Source organism: Lipophrys pholis (genome assembly GCF_963383615.2).
Source record: "Lipophrys pholis genome assembly, chromosome: 1".
Lineage (NCBI taxonomy): Eukaryota > Metazoa > Chordata > Actinopteri > Blenniiformes > Blenniidae > Lipophrys > Lipophrys pholis.
Genome location: NC_137635.1, coordinates 16,299,872 through 16,321,077, shown reverse-complemented (window position 1 = coordinate 16,321,077; position 21,206 = coordinate 16,299,872). Strand labels below are relative to the sequence as shown.

The following is a 21,206-nucleotide window of genomic DNA, read 5'->3' as shown; positions in this document are numbered from 1 at the left end:
TTCGTCATAATGAAAAACTGCTGGCAAGCGCTTACTGTAATTGTCACAGTAAAATTACAGTCTATATATATAAGCAGTCACTGTTCCATTTCCAGATTATTGATCACATTGCGTTACATGTTGCCACGGGAATAAGATCGTGGGACACATGATCACTTTCCATTGGTGACTGGTGTTGGGTCGTAACGTAACGTGTGGATAGAATCATTTCAGCATATTCTTTTTTTTAAGATTTTGACGTCTCCGAGCAAATAGATAAAAGGAATAAATGATTGTTATTGCTAACATTAGTGATAAAAGATGGTTCTGTGTTTGTTAAAAAGCCCCTTCTTGATTTCACCTGTGCACCCAACCCCTGCCTTGGACACCCCTCGTTAACTTTTACTGTCGAATGTATGCATGAACCACATTCGGCATAAAAAATAGATACCGCGACAAATCGCGTGGATTAAATGCCAGAGTGAGCGTGCCGCACATTAGGTAGCAATTAGCACGTGATGTAGCACCTAGCCTGGGCGACGCCATCTGCCTCGTTCTACCGGACAAGCTGCGTTTCCAGCTAACAAGCAGGAGTTACTGCTGCTTTCGTGACATTTTGGCCCAAAAAAACCCTTTAGTTCTTGGTTGTAGTAAATGCTCATAACTGTTTTGCTTTGCTTCTTTTCAGGTCAGTGTTTTTTAAAAAACATACCTTTGGCGTGTTTTGACAGTTTTCTTCCGTCTCCGATAAGAGTAATGCCGGCTGATGAAAAGACAACGTCATACACCAAACTTCCAAACTCACCGTCTCGGGTGATGGAGGAATCACTCAGATTCTTTTCCTTTTTTCAAGGAGGTCCCGCTGTTCAGCTGATGAATCTCTGACACACATTAATGATGTTTGATGGATCCCCTGGTGAACGACATTAAACACCTCAAGCGTCTTCACGTCAGCTACGTGATGGATGGCTCTGGGAGGTCAGTGTGGGAGAGTTGAACATGTCAATGTGACTTATTGTATGGATTATAGTGTACGAACAATAATGTAGGTACTGTAATGTACCTATAATGTACACACTACAGTGTATATACTTGTGTAATGTAGTGTATATACGATAGTGTATGTAATGTAGTGTATATACTAAAGTGTATGCATGGTGGACATACATTATAGCACACACACTATAGTATGTACACTATGTCTACATCATAGTACTTGACATTAAAACATAGTTAATGTAGTATAGTGTATATACTATAGTGTATGTACTACACTGTATGTACTATAGTGTACACGTAGTACACGTACTAGAGTGTATGTCCTATAGAGTATGTTTAGAGTATGTACTATAAAGTACAATTTATAGTGTATGCACTAAAGTGTACATACTAAAGTGTAGGCACAGTTTAGGTACTGTAATGTATGCATAGGTTACATACTATTGTGCACGTATAATGTACGTACTATTGTGTATGCATAGTAAACATATACTGTATGTACCATAGTATGCACTATAGTGTATGTATGGTGGATGCATAGTGTGCATACTAAAATGTACTGATAGTGTTTGTACTATAATGTGCACAGTCTACATAGTATAGTGTACTACAATAGTATATGTACTATGATTTACGCATAGTGTACGTGCTATAATGACTGTACTATAGTGTAGACACAATATGTACACTATACGCACGCTATAGTTTTCATACTATAGTGTGCATATACTGCACGAACACTATAGTTGAACATTAAAGTGTACGTACTATAGTATTCATATAATGTAAGTAGTAGAGTGTGCGTCGTACTACAGTGTACATACTACACTGTATGCACTATGGTCTACCTCTATTTCACATACTACAGTACACGAAGTATAGTGTATGTACTGTGATCTGCGTGGAACAGATTTGACATCAATCTTGACCAACAGGCCATTATGTTGTAAATTATGATTCTTTTATATTGATGGTAATAATCCAAACTTTGCTATAGAATGGTATTTATTACTTTTTAAGATCACGAACAAATCACATTGTCTTTGTTTTCCTTTTGTCTAGGAGTAAAAAACAACTTTTTAAAGACACGTTTTTATACTACTGCAGGAATTACAAAAAACGAACAAAGCATCTTTTTCTACTGCTGCATCATAAAGGAAAGGTGATAAACAAGCAATGAAAATATTTCAACTTGAAAACATCTGAAAATAAAAAGTGATTCATGTGAAATGCCTCCTTTCTGTAAACGTCCACACTCTACTTACTCTACATACTCTACATACTCTTCCAGGTGAAAATCACAGCTTTGCTTTACATTTGCATTTATGTGTTCCCTTTGTCCCCACCTGACCCCGAGGTACATGACTGGAATTCTAATGGAGGTGATTCACTGAGCTGCAGACACAAAGGACATCTACAAAACAACTCTGAAATGCATGAGATATTTCATGGTGACCGTATTTTTTCATACAGACTGAGAAGAAAAGTCTTTGCACATCGAGGGTTTCCTGCACTGAGATCCAGAAGTGTACGCTCACACAGATTGTGGGTAATCAATTTAGAATAACGCCATGAGATCACACCCAAACTGTAGTACTCATATGGTTTGCAACCAGTAGATTCTGTTCGAACAAGAATTTCTTTGAAACTGTCTGTGTGCAGGAGTTTGGACTGATGTGGTAGAGTATTGATACCATGAAGTATAAAACTACCAGGTCCCAGGAGAATATGGACTGGGAGTCATGACACTCTGAGGCCACCATTGTTGTTATTGTCCATTTGCTTGAGCATTTGCAGAAAAACTATCGACTACGGCTGTGGAATACATGCGCATTCGGCAAGTTTCATTTTCCCCCGTTTCTGGAGCGTTTTCAAAAACTTGTGTTTTCCGTGACTTTGAGTACCACTGCTGCAGAAACAGACACCCAAAACACACAACAAAAGTTTTCTATTTTCCCCTGAAAACGTCACGTAAACAGGGCCTTAGAACAAAGTGAGCAAATAAAAGTCATCGGGGGGGCAGCTGGGGAAATGACTCAACGCAATACCAGCATCTCTGCTAAATGCTGAGCTGATATTCGCCTTATAACAACCAGTAACATTATCATTTTGGCCGTTCTGAATGTAATGAAGCCAGAAATGTAATAACTTGACATGACTGTAATTAAAATAGTAAATGTGTTTTTACAGCCATAACTGAAAGTGGTATTGAGTTTATATCCTCAGTGAATTAATCTGATGACCATCCCATCCACTCTTGCTATTTTTGATAAGCACACTACACAACACCTGCAAACAAACGCTTTCATTTCCAAGAAATGCAGCACTTTTTATATAATGTTACAATATTAGCTGAAGTTATTACATTTAGAAAGTGTGTTTCTAATCCTACTTCAGTTATGCAATAACTTTATTGGCAGGTTATGACATTATTGCTTGTTACACACCTCCTAGCGTGTAGCATGCTTCCCATCCAATCACTTCATAGCGACCGTAAGCAAATGACGACAAGATCGATTCAGTTTCAGCAGAACGTTCGCATGTAAACAGGGTCCGACTCCCATTAAACCCCCTTTTGAACGCCCCCATTAGATGTCACCCACTGTATTATTACAATCCCCCACAAAAAGCATGTAAACCTAAAGCATCATCTGTTAGCGTGAGCGTGCAATTCAGCACTCTTTGTGCTCCACATAATCTGTATCAGTGTGCGCACAGATGAATTATTGTTGTGTGTTGTAGTGGCATTACTCTTGCTGTCACCACTAAGTGCATCAGTGCGATGATTTATTCCCTCATTAATTCCCTGTGAAGTTACATCAGTTAGCTGGAGAGAGGCGCTCCACAATCTGGGTGTTTTCGAAAGATCTGTGGACTGAATATCACAGAGAGGAACCAAACATTTCAAATAAAGTAACGACCCGCAGAAAGCTCCTGATAAGTACTGTAAAAGTGAGCCAGTCATATTTAACTCGGTAATAAGACCTAAAACATGTTTAATATAAAGACGGAGAAGCGCTCAGCGAAAGCTCGGTGGTCCTCCTTCAAGTAAAGGAGTTTATTGAAATAGTAACAGAGCCACTCATTTACATGCCAACGTTTTTACATTTTTGTTGCAGAAAAGTTTCACGTTTACACAGCAATGTTTTCAAAATGATGTCCAATTTCACAAAAAATGCTGAAAATTGTGTAGTTAGCATGCCAGTCCACAAGGTGGCACTGTTGGTTATTTTTGTAACGCACAGAGAACGAGACGTGCAAGTGTGTGTGAACCAAAGGAATCCGATCTTTTTTTTTAAATGTGCATTTTTCCCCAGTTCCACTGAAACATAGGCGGAGCGTTTCTTAACTTGGAAGATGTTTTCAAAAAGTGGCATTTACTTAAACGGACTCCCAAACCACAACGAAAGTTTTGTGTTTTCACTTGAAAATGTTGTCATGTAAATGTCTTATTAAAACACTGCCATTTTCAGTACATCAATTAGAATCAGAAGATAATTGTACTGTGTGTACTAATTGTTGTTTTTTTCACTTTGTATAGGGATCCTGCTGAGCTGTAGGTTCACCACCCATGTTTATCGAATAGGTGCTTGAAGTTAAAATGGCAATCCTTTTATTCTCTTAACCCTTCAACTTACCGGTCAGCTGTTTGGTAGAGGAACACTTGAGTCACTATTTTTAATTAAAAAAGGCCCCAAGTATCTCTTAAACCGATATGTGATGTATTGTTTTAAAAAGGGAGTTTTTTAAAATTTTATTCCACAAAATAGAAAACAGCAAGGAAACAATATTTTTGATGGAATATTTTTTCTCAACTGCACTCATTAAAAAAGTATCAGTTTCAAGACACTTAGTTGATAATTCTAGGAAAATTATAAAGGATATTGATTAACACAAAATGACATTAAAACATGCAGACATTGCAAAACATTGCATTTCTATCTATGCGCGTTTCCATTTCTGCAAATATTGCTTCATGTTTGTAGAAATTACATTTTCAATATCAGTGTTCTATAAAGGGTTAATCTCTGAAAAACTTGTCTGCCAATTAAAATAGAATATGTTCATTCACAAAATACAGAATTAACGCTCTACTCAGGAACATTTAGAAACCACAAAGCTACATTCAGCACCTACTGAGCCTATAGTCTTTAAAAAAAAAAACTTTTTCTCAATGCTTGAAGGAGTAAAATGCATCAGTACGATGTGTATTGAAAGAAAACGCTGGTCGTAAAATGTGATATTTCATCTGTCAGCACAGGATGTATGTGTTTCGTAGATGCAACCTGAGATCTTCAAAGGGAGAGGTGGGAGTATTTTCTTAGTGGCATCATCTCAAATAGAGTAATTGCAAATGTGCAGGCTTTCTATTTTTGAAAACCATGGCGCAAGAGTCATTTGTAATCTGAAGGGTCTGATTGAAGCAGTCGAGGGCTGACGTCACACGGACACTGCAGGCTGCTTGGGATGATTGTCGCTGGTGCACAGCAAGAGGAGCAGAATAATAATAACGGAGACAAGCAATGCATCGATGCCATGCGTCAGCTCAACTCTGATTGGCAATTAGGGGTGCCATTTCTAAAACTTGTCAAATACAGTGTGGCTGTGATCAAACCGTGTGAGGAACGAATGAAGTTTAACGTGAAAACGAGAAAATGTTGGCTTCTTAAAAAAGTTTCTGTGGGAAGGTTTTAATGTATCTCGTTTCAATGTACATTTCATGACTCCAATACCTTATTGGACAATGGTTCTGAGTGAAAATGGAAGACTTTCGTTTGGGAGTCTGTTTACACAACAATGGTGCTCAGAGCCATGGGAAATGCAACTTTTTGAAAATGGCTTCCAAAATGGAGCTTTTGGAAAATACTCTTATTCCCTCTCTGAGGATGACTCTCAGCCCGCACTCTCCTGGGACTTCATGGTTTTATAGACGACTGTGTGTGTGTGTGTGTGTGTGTGTGTGTGTGTGTGTGTGTGTGTGTGTGTGTGTGTGTGTGTGTGTGTGTGTGTGTGTGTGTGTGTGTGTGTGTGTGTGTGTGTGTGTGTGTGTGTGTGTAATGTTTACAGCGTATGTTTGCATCGTTCCCAACATTTCTGATGTTTCCATGTAAACGGACGTTGTCTTCAACACATTGCTTTCCTTCCTTTGAAACGTTGTATAATAGCGGCATAAAAAGTAAAATTGATAATAATACGTTTTTTTCTTTCTTCACAGTCGGTGGAAAGACACCTGCCTCACAACTCAGTTCAGCCCGAGTTGTCAAACCTCTAAACTGAAGGGTTCACGTGGCGGGCTAATGCTTCCTGTCACCGGCTGACCCGGGAGCTGTCTGTGGCATTCAGGTAGAGTGACGAGTTCACCAACGCTCTCAATCACGCTGAGCCGCCAGGCACTTTTCTAAAAGGTAAGTTATACTACCAAGCCTTCAGGATTTAGTGCTTATCTGCCTGCAAATGTTTTGGCACAGTTTAAAGTACAAGGAGTGGATAGAATTTAGAATTCTCTTTGAGTTTCAAAAGTTCGTATCACGCATGCAGCTTCGCGGGGGTTCATCTCGCCGGGCTTGTGGTGTGTCGACTCCGGCTGAAAGCTCCATCGCTCTTCCCGCATTGATTTCACGACGAGGCGGACATGTGCCGTGGAAAGGTCGGGTGGGCCGAAGTGATGTTGCCACTTCCTTTTGACTCAAAACAGAGAGCGCAGACGACGGAAGATTGAAGACACTGGCGACACGTTCTGTTTTTATAAGCACTGAAAGACACAGGAAATCAGCTCTGCTACAACATGATCATTGTGGTGTGGATATACTTTCTTTTCAGTTATTTAAGATGAGTTTGATTGATTGGTGGTTTCGACAGACAGTTAAGTAATATCTACCTTGCCTGTTGTCGGAATGTGTAAAGGTCAGAAACACAATCACCTCCAGCCTGGACTTAACGTAGCGGTTCCTTTTCCATTTCAGCGAACGGTGCTGCAGAGAAACACCGCCGGCGACGAAGAGACGATAAGAAATGAGGGATGGGGGAATAAAGAGAATGACTTCAGGGTCAGGGGAGAACACAATAGTCGCTGCTGACTGTTCAGAGTGGAGAGAAGAAAGAGTCGAGGACAGAGCATATCTGCCAGCCTAAACTCACGCTGCACATGACAGGCAGCCTCCTGCTCAACTGAGGTTCACAGCCGTGAGATTCAAGACTGGAGGCCAAATACTAACCGAGTGGAGATTTGGAAAACTCAGCCGGCCACAAACTTTGTGAGTTCTAGTAGAGGAAGTGGGAGCGCGAGGAAGATGTACCGTCCAGAAGTTACCCTGGTGCTTTCAGGTCGCGCTGGTGAAGATGTGCGGACAGTATTTACCACAACAGTCCACGAGATCCATGATGACGGAGGAGGAATGCAGCGAAGGTGTGAGCTTCATTAGTCGTCGAGGTGATCGGGGGTCTAATATCATCCAACCTTTGGTGAAGTCCTAATAACAGTCCTATTTCACCCTCGCAGATCTCCACACCTAAATGGATAAATGGTGAATGGTTTCACTTATGTGGCGCCTTGCCACTGATTTCCTTGCGTCCTGATGCTTTACGTTGCTACCAACATTCACCCATTTACACACTCTCACACCAAAGGTGACGGCTGCCAGATAAATTCTGTTTGGCAGAAAATTCTTTTGGTCACACACACCTGGTGCAGCGGTGAGAGAGGATCTCTGGTTGGACTTTCTATGCCATTGTTTATTGTGTGTGTGTTGTTTTTCAGGTCCCCCCCCCCCCCCCCCCCCCCCCCCACAATCCCCCCCCAAAAAAAAGATTTGAAGGAAATTGTAGATGTGAATCATAACCGTTAAATCACATTCATTGAAAATATTTAGAGAATTTTAACACAGTGATGTTGATAGGGAATAATATAGAGATTGACTGGTCAGAGCCATTAGCAGAGAGAAAGTCCAAGTAAAAGTTATTTATATGAAATAGAAGATCAGTTGGAAGATGTGAAACTGGATCGAATTCTATTGTGTTTTACGACAAATAATTAAAACAGTGTCTCAATAGGCATTCATTCACTCTGGATGTCATCAAAAAGCTTTCCAAAATCGGTAAAAGTAATCGTATCTTCCTCTCAGCTGTCGGAATTGAGGGTTTAACTATACAACAAATGGGTAAGGGAACCTTTGAGAATGCTGAAGCCAATTGAGGACATTTTGTACACGAATTGAGCAGAAATAAGGTTTGTTGTGCCCAACGGGTTGATTTTTCAGAATATCAGCCATTCGTCCCTTAGAGCCATTTCCATTGCTTCAAGAGGAGCAGCTGAAAAACATAATTTCCTGATTGTGTCACTAACAAGGGCTGAAACAGAAGGTGGAGAAAATGGGGACGACGTGACCTGCCTCAGTTACCTCCTCCGACGCTCTAATTCAGCCAGCAAACACCAGTAGAACCTTTTAGACACTGTGTCAGCCAATATGTTATGATTTGTAGAACAGCTTTGTTTCTACATCATTAGATAGTTGAATTTGAAGCTAAAACAAAGGATTCAATGTGCCTATAAGACCATGTATGTCACTATCATTACTCTGGATTAGGTTGCGGAGGCAGAAGTCCGAGCACCGGAGCTCAGGTGTTCCAATCCCTGGCTACTTTCCACAGCTCCCCCCGGGACCCAGACGGTAACAAATAGTCCCTGCAATGTATTCTGGGTGGTGTACTTCGCACAGATTACCTCCCCGAGGAGACAGCCAGGTGGCATCTTTATCAGATGCCCAAATCCCCTTCATTTGGCTCAAAAGCTACAGTTCCACTCCTCCTTGTCCTTAAATGAACCACAAAATCACTGCAGGCACTAACTGAACTTCCCTTTGAAAGTACTTTAAAGTACCAAAACGTGTAATGAGCCTTTGTCTCAGAACATCGGGCGATAAATACACCCTATTTTGTAGCCATGCTCACCGCGTTCACGTTGCATTAATCACTGTACAGCAGATTTGTCTTGTGTGACTCTGATCAAAAATGTCAAAGTGAAAATTAATCTCCAGATCTTGATCTGAATTAAGCACATTGATTGCATTAATATTCATTCCCTTCAAGTCAATATTCAGGGGAGCCTCATTTGGCTGCACTCGCGGCATTGAATCCATACGAATGGATCCGTGTGAAGTTTGCATATATTATGGTTGTGCTGTTTGTTGTGAAAATAGGGATTTAAAAAATGTCGGAATTGTTTTGAATAAATGTCACCATACAACAAGGCAACTACAAACAAAGGCCAAAAAGGCAAGTTAAACGTATTGACACATAGACTACACATTCGTCTTCAAGCTGTCTGGAAACCCTGCCGGAAGACGAAAAGACATCAATGATCGAGCTTTTCAAAAATACATTTTGCATCAGTTTTTTTGCAAAGCGACCGGGGATGAACTGTTGCTCTGGCGTGTCAGTAAGGTAAAAACATTCCTGCTTCACGAAGAATTTAAAATATACGTTTAAGAACAACAAGATGAACATATTTCAGCTATGGCCAGAGTTTTTCTGTGTATAAATGACAAATTTAAATGAAAGCTAATACTGTTCCTAATATAACCACTGGGGGTCACTGTGCTGAACAACTGATTCTAGCAGGGTGCTAAGCTGACGGCTGGCTGCTTTATCGGGACCAGAACAGGGCCTTGTTTACATCATGTCACTGAAAATGCAACTTTTGAAAAATGGCTCCCACGGTGAAACGTTTCAAAAATGCTTCGACTTGTGTGCAGAGCAACTATCTACTACGGCCGCGGCCGAACGTTTTCAAAAAGTCGCGTTTTTAGTGGCTCCAACCACTTCTGTCGTGTAAGAACCTCAGAACCAGATGATTCGGGAGCTGGAAAAATGCATTATGTTTATGTCTTATTCAGACAACAGTCTTTCTCTCATCGCCTCAAAAGAACTTCCTTTGAATTTGGCACAAACTTTCACTCAAACAAAACCTACTCCAAACACTTTTTAATACACCCTGTTATGTACTGAAGTCAGAACAAATATTGAAACATGACACACATGGCGATAATTCAACGGTGCAGCTGAAGTGACGACGCTTACGATAAAAGAGAAAGGGTTAACTTGGATATCAATCCTTTCCCTGAAGCTCTCCGTCTTTGCTTTCGTCTCTTGGGCAGAGGAAACGTCTTGCGTCCCACTCATTCATCTACGATATCACAACAAACCTGACCCCAGATAATATCCCTCATGCCTTCGTAAAGTCTCGATTACATCCAGCATGAGTCTGGACAATCCTTAACTTTGAACCAACCTCATCAACTACAACCCCCAACCTTTACAGTTAATAGCAGGCTGCCTCTGATACAATACAGTGCATGCTGGGATAGACTCAGGCTCCCAAGTGACCATGAACAGGACCTTGAGGTACAAAACATCAATACATAGCTGTATAGTGAAACTCAGTGTGATGGTAGCACACAAGAAAATCAACGAACTGTGTACCTGGATAGGAAGCTCAGGAAAGCAGCACAGTACATAACGTATCTACTAACGTGCAGAATGAGGTCATAAAGGGACATTGCTGTGTCTCCCTGTGCCTGCAATAGACGTGCATTGATTTTTTTGACCAATCAGCAAAAAAGAAAAACAAACCGATACCATGAAACCGTCCACTTATAATGTTTTTATCTACGACATGTCAAATACACCCTCATACGAACACCCAACAAAGCAGCATCCCTGAGGATCGCTATGGGGACGGAGCCCGCGTGGCGTGGAGCAAGAGTAAACAGGAAAAGATGCATCCAATCTGGGCTCCAGTAAATTCAGATGATGATACTTATTTTACCGTTTCTACTCCTTTTTCAAGTGTTTTACTTCCAGAATACTTGGCCTCTCATGAAACAATTCTAAAGCTTATAGAAGGATGAAATACAGCTCGGCTTTTCCGTTATAGATTCATCTCGGTACACTCTGTACAGCCACGTTTGTCTTCTCACGCTTGTTCACATGCACACACGTCTTTTTCTTTTTTTTTAACTCCACTCTTCTCTCATTACTCTTCTATTGACCGGACCCCCCCCCCCCCGGATTATTAGTCTCATTCCAACCAAATCCCTCTTTCTAATGCAGTCAGACCTCTGCACATCCAGTCCTTACATGGGAAACATAAACACGCCACTTCAGCGATAACTTGCATGTAGAATCAAAGCATTTGGCCATGAGATCTGAGATCGGCTGTGACATCCCCCCCCCCCCCCCCCCACCCCCCCCCCCCCCCCCTCGCTGTCGGGTCAAAGGATTGGATTTTTTTTTTTTTTATCACGGCATAATCTCTCCAGCATTACAAGTGGCAGCATATGAGAGAAATGACTGTGGAATACCATTCCCTGCCAAAAGAAGTTCACAGAGTTCACTCCACTTTAATTAGGATGTACTGAAGCTTTCTCAATAAACGAAAAGTTGTCCCCGCGTTGAAGAGAGCATCACAAGTTATTAAACCTTTTCACTTTGGGAATGTCTTTCGGGGAACCTGCTGTGGCGGCCATATTTCCTCCCATGGGGATCAATGACTATATCAATGTCTTTTCTTTTTCTTTCATCAGCTTCAGTACTACTGTTGACTTGCGGACAGAGATAGACTATAAATGCTTACGCTAACAGTGAAATCCTGCACCATTTCTCCTCAGCGTTTAGTCACCTTGAGACAAAGCATCACTCAGGCAGTATCGATGGCAGCAGGACATTATTTCACACAAAGTGCCTCAATACTTTTTCTCAACAGTGAAACTACTATAAATACTATGAAAGGAGAAAAGCAAACCAGATCCTTATGATCACAGTTATAAAAAAGTCAATAATCATTTTGTAGATCGGATGGTTTATTTGATTTAAGGCTATTTTCCTGAGGAATTTCAGTGCAATGAACAAAAAAAAAATCTCTACATTTAGACATTGTGATTTTATGTTCACTAACACAATATCAATGGTCAAAAACCTCGTATAGACTTTAAAAACTGATTCATGTTTCTGTTTCGGCCATTTGCAGCTTGTTAGCCAGCTGTGCTAATACTTGGAACGCAGAGTCTCCTCTTCCCGTCTTGCGGACTTCTTCTCTGAATATTATAACTCAGAACAAATCACAACACTGCCCCCTAAAGGGAAAAAGTCATTTTTCATCTGATACAGTCAGCTGATTTCCATTATTTCAGATTCGGCAGTCGTGTTTATTCACCAGGCCTTTTCAGGGTGCATTTATAGACATGAAACTGAGGGGACATTTAGATGGGTTTTTTTTTTTTGTGTTTTCCTTTCAAAAAAACTCTGGCACTTATTTTATTTTTCAACTTTTTTGAAAAGGGGGGAAAAAGAAAGAAAAAAAACGTTTTGTGTTTACACAGCAACATTTTGAAAAATATGTCAGTTTACATGGAAATGACAGAAACACTGAAAACGACAGAAATGGCACCAAACAAAATTCTAAAACGCCCCAATTCAATACAAAATTTACAATACAATATTTTTTTAATTTCTAATAGTTAAGAGTCAAAATAGTCAAAATGAGTAAAAGTGACTAAAAAGTGAAATGGCTAAAACTGATGAAAAAAAAGACAAAAAATAACCTCAAATGAAAAAAAGAGCAAAACAGTGAAAACAGCTGCATCAGATAAAACAATTAAAATTGTTGAGGAAAAAAAAAAAGATTGGGAAAAAAAACCCACTACAATTACAACAACAAAAAATGATGTCTGACGTTCTTAGTTGTAGTCATAAATCATCGGACGTATTGCAGCTCCAGAACATGTTTATTTGGAGGAAAGTTGCGAATGTGGCTCTTTTGGTCATAAAGGTTGCGGACCGATGATTTAGGGCAACAGCATTCAGATCTTTTGAGCTACAATCTGGATATTCACAACATGTTTTGACTTGTAGGCTCGTTTTGAATGATTTTTGTGATATTTTCTGTTCCAACATCCAGTAGTTGCAGAAACTCCCCAGAGTTTTGCTCGGTGCCACCTCTCTCATCTCTTTTATGCTTTTCTCCCCCCCACCGTTTTCTCTGCCCAACACAGCCTGACTAATGGCTGTTTTATTTCTGACCCTGGCGCCGCTTTGAGGCTCTTTTTTAACTTTGAGGATGGATGGTACAGTATCACGGGCCCGTCTCGGAGCTCAATCACCCGGGGATGAACGAGTCTGAGGACACCTACGCTGTCTGGGAAATATTATTGGCTCATGATCGCTGGCTCTGAACGTGACCATTGATTCTGGAGGGGAAGACAGCACCCCAAGAGAAAAATATGTCCACAAAAAGGACAACTTTATAGATTCAGTGCTGGCTGGAAAGGCAGATTTTAGGACTTCTTCACAAATGAATACAAATGAAGCAATTTTGTCCAATCAGGCTATTGAGTAAACTGTCTAAAGTTACAGTGAAAAACCACAGGAAAAAAAAAATGATTAAATGAAATGTCCATGAAACGAAACCAAATCCAAACAGACGCATGTATCAAAAAAATAAAAATCAATTTGAAATAAATCAAACTTCAACGTGTTTAACTTTCAGAGGGTTTGTGACCTGAATTGACCAATGAAAAATGGCTTTACCTACGCAGTGGTGTAGTGGCTGGCACTCTCCTCTCACTGTGGAAATATTTCTGGTTTGAGTCCAAGATAAGGCCTCATTTTGTTCCCTTTATGCACGTGAATTGGTATGTGCGTTTTTGAAGGTCGTCATGCATCATTGTCTCTATACCCTATTGGTGTGGTTGTTAACCAATACACCCAGTAGGGGGCAGTGCACACCGTTTGTTTCATGTCGGGGGTTTCGAATGCAAACATCGATGAAAACAGGTTCAAAACTGCTAAAATATTGCCTCTAGTAGTTTTTAAAACTTGGTTTGGGCCTATAATTTGTTGCCCGGTGCTATTCAGCAACTTGTTCAGATGTTAAGGCGAGGTTAAGTCGTAGATTTGTTTGGAGTAATGCACACATTTACAAGATCTTCAGTTCTGTTGTCTAATTTGTTCTATTCGCTGGTCACACATGGAACAACACTGTCCCCATAGGTCGTCGGTGGTATTACTGCTTTTGCTCTGATTCCCACGCTTCCTGGAGGCGTACCAAATGTAATGTACCAATGTAAACCAATTTAATGAATGCAGGAGGGAATAATAAGGAATAACCGTGGCATCCCTGCTTGGATGGAACTATGCAGATTGCTACTCTGACAAGGTACCAAACATCATAAGCCCAGCAGGAGTCCATGGACAAAGACCACACAGGGCGGAACCACTGAAACTAAAGATATAAAAAGGCAACAAGTTTCAGATACTGCGCCACAGTTTTTCTGGGATAGTGTTCAATGAAGCCCAGAAGCACAATTCTTTATGGATGCAGAACATCAGTTTGTCTGTATGCTGACAGATTGCCCAGAGAGAAACATCACTGAGCACGGTGGAGGCATCAATATGTTACTGGGCTGCTTTACTCCCTTTGGTACAGGAGGCATATCAGATTAGTTGTCAAAATCCAAAGATTTTTGAGACATTTTCTAGAAAATACGTCAGCCAGTGTCACCAAGATGGGCTTGAGGTGAAGCTCTTGAGTCTGAGATTGAAATCTGCCACTTCTGAATGAATTCCTGTGAAAAGGAACTTGAACGCAACACGATGGAAAAAAACGTCAGAAACTCGATGCAGACAGGCAGTTTGTGGTCGATGCAGGAAGATTCCACTAAAAGCAAATATTTGAAAGCTGCTGCCAAATATAGACTTTGAGATGGAAAAACTTTTTCTGTCTGGCTTTTATAACTCCTGTTTATCTTCCTGTTTTTATAGAGTAGTCAGACCGTTTTTAAAACTAGTCGGACTACCAAAAAAAAAAAAAAAAAAAGAGGATCAGTTACATTAATTTATGAAGTCTTGATTTAACAGTCTACATATTATCATGATTAACAGATTGGTTATAGTTCACCTGATATAGTTGCTAAGTCGTCTCAGAGCATAAATGTGAATAAAGTTGGAATTCATGATGTCTGGAATCTGGAAATGGTTGGAAATATTACTTGTGGGGCATGTTACCATTAATGATCGCATCCAGCTCTTTACTTTCTTAGCCTTAGGATGCTGTCATTGGGATTACGAAAGCTTTTTGATGACATCCAGAGTAAATACAGATTTTAAATTACACATAAATAACATGCAGTTGACTTAAAAGGTCTGACTCTAAAAGGTCACAATGTCACAAATTATTTCTATATATTTTCAATGAGTTTGATTTAAAGGGTTAAGTCCTTTCCAATTCTAGAATTATTCGTCCATTTAACTTTTGTCTACATTAAAAGACAATTTACACCCAGGAGCTCCGTCACATTACACACACTCACAGTCACACCTACAATCCCCAAACATATTTCAGTTTGCGGAGCCACAGATTTCATCTTGAGTGGATTCGAAAGGGTAAAATAGTGCCATAACATTTAAAATTGAACTTTAAAGTTGTTGGGGGGTTTTTTTAGTGTGCAGACTATACATAATGAAAATGGCTATATTTCTTTCAAGGCCAAACAATTATCATCTCAAAATAAACCGAATTTTAACCGTTCGTTTTAGTGCAAAATACGTTGAAATGTCAAAAAAACAACTCCTATAGCTGTTGCTTTATGCATGTTTTTATAAACTCCCCCTGACAACATTCTATCGTTCATGGCAGCTTCACCGATATCTCAGCTCAGGTCTCAGTGTTGCGTTTTGTTCTCTCATCTTAAAAAAATTGTTTTAAAAATGTTCTCTTTTCTTTCAAATTTATTTCAATTTGCTTGGTTGTGAGGTGGGCCAGATTAGGAGCCTCTTTTGGGGCGGTGTCTGCCCACGAGCCTTATGTTTGTCACCTTTGTTTTAGACTGAACACCGGAGAACCCTCACACACCAGGACAACATGCAAAGCTCCACTTAGAAATCAGCCCAACAGAGATCCTCTATCTCACTGCCACATCAGAGGTCTACAGCCTGTACCACTGAATGAGTTGATTTTTCACATTTTAATTCCACCAATTAAAATTCATCTGGAGCAGTAAAACACGTTTAACCTTTTAAAATGAAGATAGCCGCTGAGCTTGGGAGAGATGGGCTCAAAACGCCAGACGCCGCCCTCAAAGACCAAGGAGCTCATTTTATTACAAAAGAACCAAAAGTCCTCAAGATAAAGGGAGCGTCAACCACATCACACACACAGAAAACACAGATGAACCGACGACCAGGACGCACGGGAACTACCCACTGTGTACCACTGCCAACAGGTGAAGACGATCACACACTCAGTTGTGACTGAGTTGTTGGCTCAGGTGAAACACATCAGGGCGGCAATCAGACAACGAGGAGGAGAAGCCGAGCATGAAATCAGACACAGAGTCAGGCCACATTTACAGGTATCCGGGTATTTAAAAAAAAAAAAAGAAAAGATATTACTCTGCGTTTGGACCTTGCATTTACACATAAACGCAGCAACAAGTCAACTCAAACAACGATTCCTGAAAACTCCAGATACAGTGGAGATCTGGAAAAACTGTGTCTCCGGTTGCACCTAAAAGGGGGGAGGCGGATATTTACGACACAATTAGTGAGGTCATGTTTTACTCGAGGATTCTGATTGGCTATCATAGCTTCATGCCTCTTGTCACACTGCCCCCTACAGGGTTGGCATGCTCATAGTAGCTCTGAACCATCTGTGTATGCGTGTCTGTGTCAAGGAAGATTTTTTTTGTAAACGTCGAGGGGGAAATATCCATTATTGTAAAAACCCGGGTACGGTGAAACGTGGCCATAAAATCTCACAAAAATCACAAGAGTTTGGGCTTTTGTAGCTATTTCTTGTGTATTTTAACTGATTCAGTCTCTTTTGGCCTTCTTTTTGTGATTATTTCCTAATGGTTTGAGTTCAGTCATTTTAGCAATCTTAACTTGTCGACATTTTTAGCTAATATTTTTCGCAACATTTCCCCCCCAAATTGTTGTCGTTTCAGCTGCTTTTGTTTTTGTTTTCAGTTAATTTAGCCATTACAGCTCTTTTTGAATGATTAATTAGACTGTTTATAGTTTTTGTTAGTCTTTTTGAGTATACGTCTGGCAAATAAAATTAAAAATAGGATAAGGTTTTATTTACATATACTTTCCCAGGCTGCCAGTACAGGTTACAGATCTTTGTATTACACCAACACGTGGTACTGAAAGAAATCTAATCAAATACAAACTATTTTTCAATGGAGCTCTCTTTTATTTGCACAGCCAATCTATATATTCTCAAACGTCTTTTCAACACAAATAATTAATCCAACGGCCGAGCAGCTGATGTTTTATCTCTCATACAAAAGCACCAGCCTTGAGAATCAAAAGAAAACTGCTCAGGGAGAAAATAACTTCAACGGAAGTGATGCTTATAAAGGTGCAGTACGTAAGATTAATATAATACCACCTCCATGAATACGGCTTCAAATCTTTCGTCTCTTAGAGACTTAATAGTTTCTTGCCTCCAGGTTTTCTCAGTTTTTTAATGCTCGTACATCCGTGACAGTTAAAGAAAACATGATTGAATAATTATGAACAAGTTGCTGATGCATTTGATTGATACATTTAACATATTCGCACACATTAAACTGGTAAGAATTTCCCTTTTCAAACAAACTTGTGTCACTTTTAGTAAGAACAACTATATTTTTTCCATATATAGAAATACACTGGTACTATATTGTATACTTTATGTTTCACAGGCATCAAATAATCCGATTTTTGACATTTTCATGCATTTTAAGTGGAATTATCAGTTTAATACTTCTCAACTAATGTTATTCAATATAAATTGTACATAAAGCTGTCAATCTGGATGGAACAAAGGTGATGGAGCCACCATCGCCTTTTATTGACAATCTGGAAACCAATCTAATGAGAATATGCTATTTTTAAGATTTATTCAACTGAAATAGACGTGCCATAAGTGAACAGACTAATTCAGCATGCCAGAAAACTGTTGAATAATCACTTTTGTGTTTAATTAGTTGCATTTTGATCAACACTTTGGCCTGTTTTGACAAACTCACTGATACAAATATCAAATAAACAACCAAATTACCACTTCAAGCCCTCGTGCCAACACCTCCCTGCACAAAACACTTTCAATATAATTTATTTGATATATTATATTCTGTGTGGTACTGGTGTTTCCCCTCATACTCAATTAGATTAGAAAAGTTGGCTCGCTGATCACATTACAATTTATCCTGTTGACACACTCACTTCTTTGGAATCAGGACTTATAACACTATTAACTGCGCAGGGTTCCCATTAAACAATAGATTGTACTTATTACTTTTCTCCTTATAAAGCTTTTACTTTAGTCATTCCCTATTCTGCTTTTCCTAATATCTTTATTTTAATGCATTACCTTTGTTTCCCTATAAAGCACAGTGCATTGTGTCTGAATGGCGCTAAATAAATAAATCTACCAATTTTACTGATGCATTCTCTATGGTCAGAAGAGAAAGAATTTCATTGTAGGGAAACATGTTTTTCTGATGTGCATGTGACAACAAAGTGGACTCAAATTAGAAGGAGTTGAATCAGTACTTGTATGTATTTTTCCCCACACTAATATGTGTCCCATGATAATCTTAATACTTTTTCTCAAGTCGTGCAGGATGACCTTACCGACTTTAACATACAAATGTTATCTCTTATTTGACTCCAATGCTCCAAACAGAGTCGTTACGTGTTGCATCAGTGCTATTGAAACACCCGCAAAAAGACTCTGCTCGACTATTTATAAACAAAAACTAATTTTCAGACATTTTTTTTCCACTCCTTTATAATTTGAGGTGAACTCGGAGTGTTTATTAATGTCACCACAACCTTGAAGAGACGTTAGGGAAGGTTGCCCTGAGCGCTTATAGCTGCCGCGGCTGGAAAAGAGGTTAATTATCAGTGTGGCTTTGACCTCTTTCCATATCGTCTGCTGTAAGAAATGGAAATTACAGCGGGAAAGATTGCTGCAATAGTGAATCCTGTGACTCCGTGCGTAATACCCACTCTTTTGTGTGGCTTGTGTCAGTGCTTTTGTCGGTGCTTCTGTTGCAGCAGGTGCGCTATCTGTGCCAGGGGAAACTTTTATCAATCATCTTTGCGTAAAGACGCACATCCAAATACTGGAAGAAAAGCAAGTCTGACCTTCTATTCTCTCCGTTCCTCACGGGAAGTGAGTCTTATTTACCCCCTTTGCATCCCACTGTCCTGTATATGTTTCATATAGGATCCTGAGCGCGGTGCTGACGTCAGGAGCAAAGAGCGGAGAGAGGCGCATCAGCGACACGCGCGCACACACAACCTGCGCCGGTGCGCACGGAGCCACATCGTCATGAACAACAGGACTTTGGCGGTGGACACGGGTCCGCCGCGGGTCGGCGGAGGCAGCTCCGCAGCCGTGGACCACGAGCTCATCATCACCTCCACTTTCGGGACGCTCCTCTCCGTCGTCTACGTGATCGGGGTGTCCGGTAACGTTTACACGCTGGTGGTGATGTGCCACACGATCCGCTTCGCTACCTCCATGTACATCTCCATCATCAACCTGGCGCTGGCCGACCTGCTCTACCTCTCCACCATCCCCTTCGTGGTGTCCACGTACTTCCTGAAGGACTGGTACTTCGGAGACGTCGGGTGCCGCATCCTGCTCAGCCTGGACTTGCTCACCATGCACGCCAGCATCTTCACGCTCACCGTCATGTGCTCGGAGCGCTACCTGGCCGTCACCAAGCCGCTGGACACGGTCCGGCGCTCCAAGAGTTACCGCAAAGCTCTGGCGTGGGGCGTGTGGCTGCTCTCCTTCGTACTCACCGTGCCCATGATGGTCATGGTCGCGCAAACAACTAAGAACACCCCGGACGGGGGGGTCAAGAGGATGTGCGCGCCCACCTGGGCGCCGCTGGCGTACAAAGTGTACGTGACCGTCCTGTTTGGCACCAGCATCATGGCACCGGGGCTCATCATCGGGTACCTGTACGTCAAGTTGGCGCGCACTTACTTGGAGTCCCAGCGCAACACCGTCATCAGCAACGGGAAGAAGCGCTCCCCGAAGCAGAAAGTGCTGATCATGATCTTCACCATCGTGCTGGTGTTCTGGGCGTGCTTCCTGCCCTTCTGGATCTGGCAGCTGCTGCCACTGTACCACACCAAGCCGCTGAGCCTGGCCTCGCAGACGCACACCTGCATCAACTACCTGGTGGCGAGCCTCACGTACAGCAACAGCTGCATCAACCCGTTCCTCTACACGCTGCTCACCAAGAACTACAGGGAGTACCTGAAGAACCGGCACCGGAGCTTCTACAGGTACACGTCCTCCTTCAAGCAGCGGCCGCCCAGTCTCTACTCCTGGGGCAAGTCCGGGTCCTCCAGCAACCAGTTCGAGTTCACCTCCGAGACGCTGGTCATGGGTCCGCTGAAGTGACCTGATGTGAGGAAGGAGTTGGAAGAAAAACAGAAATAGGTGGGTGACAGCCTGACCCCCACCCACTGCAGCCACAGTCTGCACAGGCCGGTGTGACCCTGTGCGTAAAACGTGCCTTAAAGGTGCGCCATAATCGTAAAACGTATGTGTATTTGTCAGCTTTAAAGGGAAAATGAAGAAGTGGTGATCAAAAACACATTTTCTCATTTTTTTCAAACCTTTCTGACTTTTTGAAAACTAAGTCAGTTACTTTGTGCGTATTACTGATTCCACCAGAGAAGAAAAGATCATGTTTAAAAGGAAGAAAGTCAGTGTGATGCTTTCGCTGCTAAAAAGATAAGTAAAAATATGCCATTACCAACATTCTTATAACAAAACCCTCATTTTAATACTCCTATGTGCACAGGACATGCACATAGGAGTCTATTTTCAAGATAAAACAATTGAGCTTGTTTGTGTATATGAGACTCATGGTGCCATCACTACAGTGACTGATCCTTTCGTCTGTCCATCAGGTACAGTCTCAACCACTGTGCAGCGCCACCATATTGCAATAGAATAGTAAACAAACCAAGCTGAGTCTGCAGATGCACTTTTGTTTCACGGCCACCATAGGGTCTCCTTTAAGTTTAGGAAAAGGAATTAGAGCTGGACTCAGCTCCTATTTGATTTCATACATTATCTTTGAATTATGACTTTTGAATTTTTAATTAAACAACTGCACCCCAAAATAACAATTATTAGGAGTTGGTTTTTTTTA

General features: G+C 41.0%; 1 protein-coding gene across 1 annotated transcript; it reads left to right on the top strand.

Annotated features, from left to right (window-relative positions):
• Positions 1–19,357: 19,357 nt before the first annotated feature.
• LOC308120691 (urotensin-2 receptor) lies at positions 19,358–20,446 on the top strand (the record flags this gene model as incomplete). Its single annotated transcript, XM_080481460.1, has 1 exon — positions 19,358–20,446. The coding sequence occupies one exon, from the start codon at positions 19,358–19,360 to the stop codon at positions 20,444–20,446; it is 1,089 nt and encodes a 362-aa protein (XP_080337586.1).
• Positions 20,447–21,206: the final 760 nt, after the last annotated feature.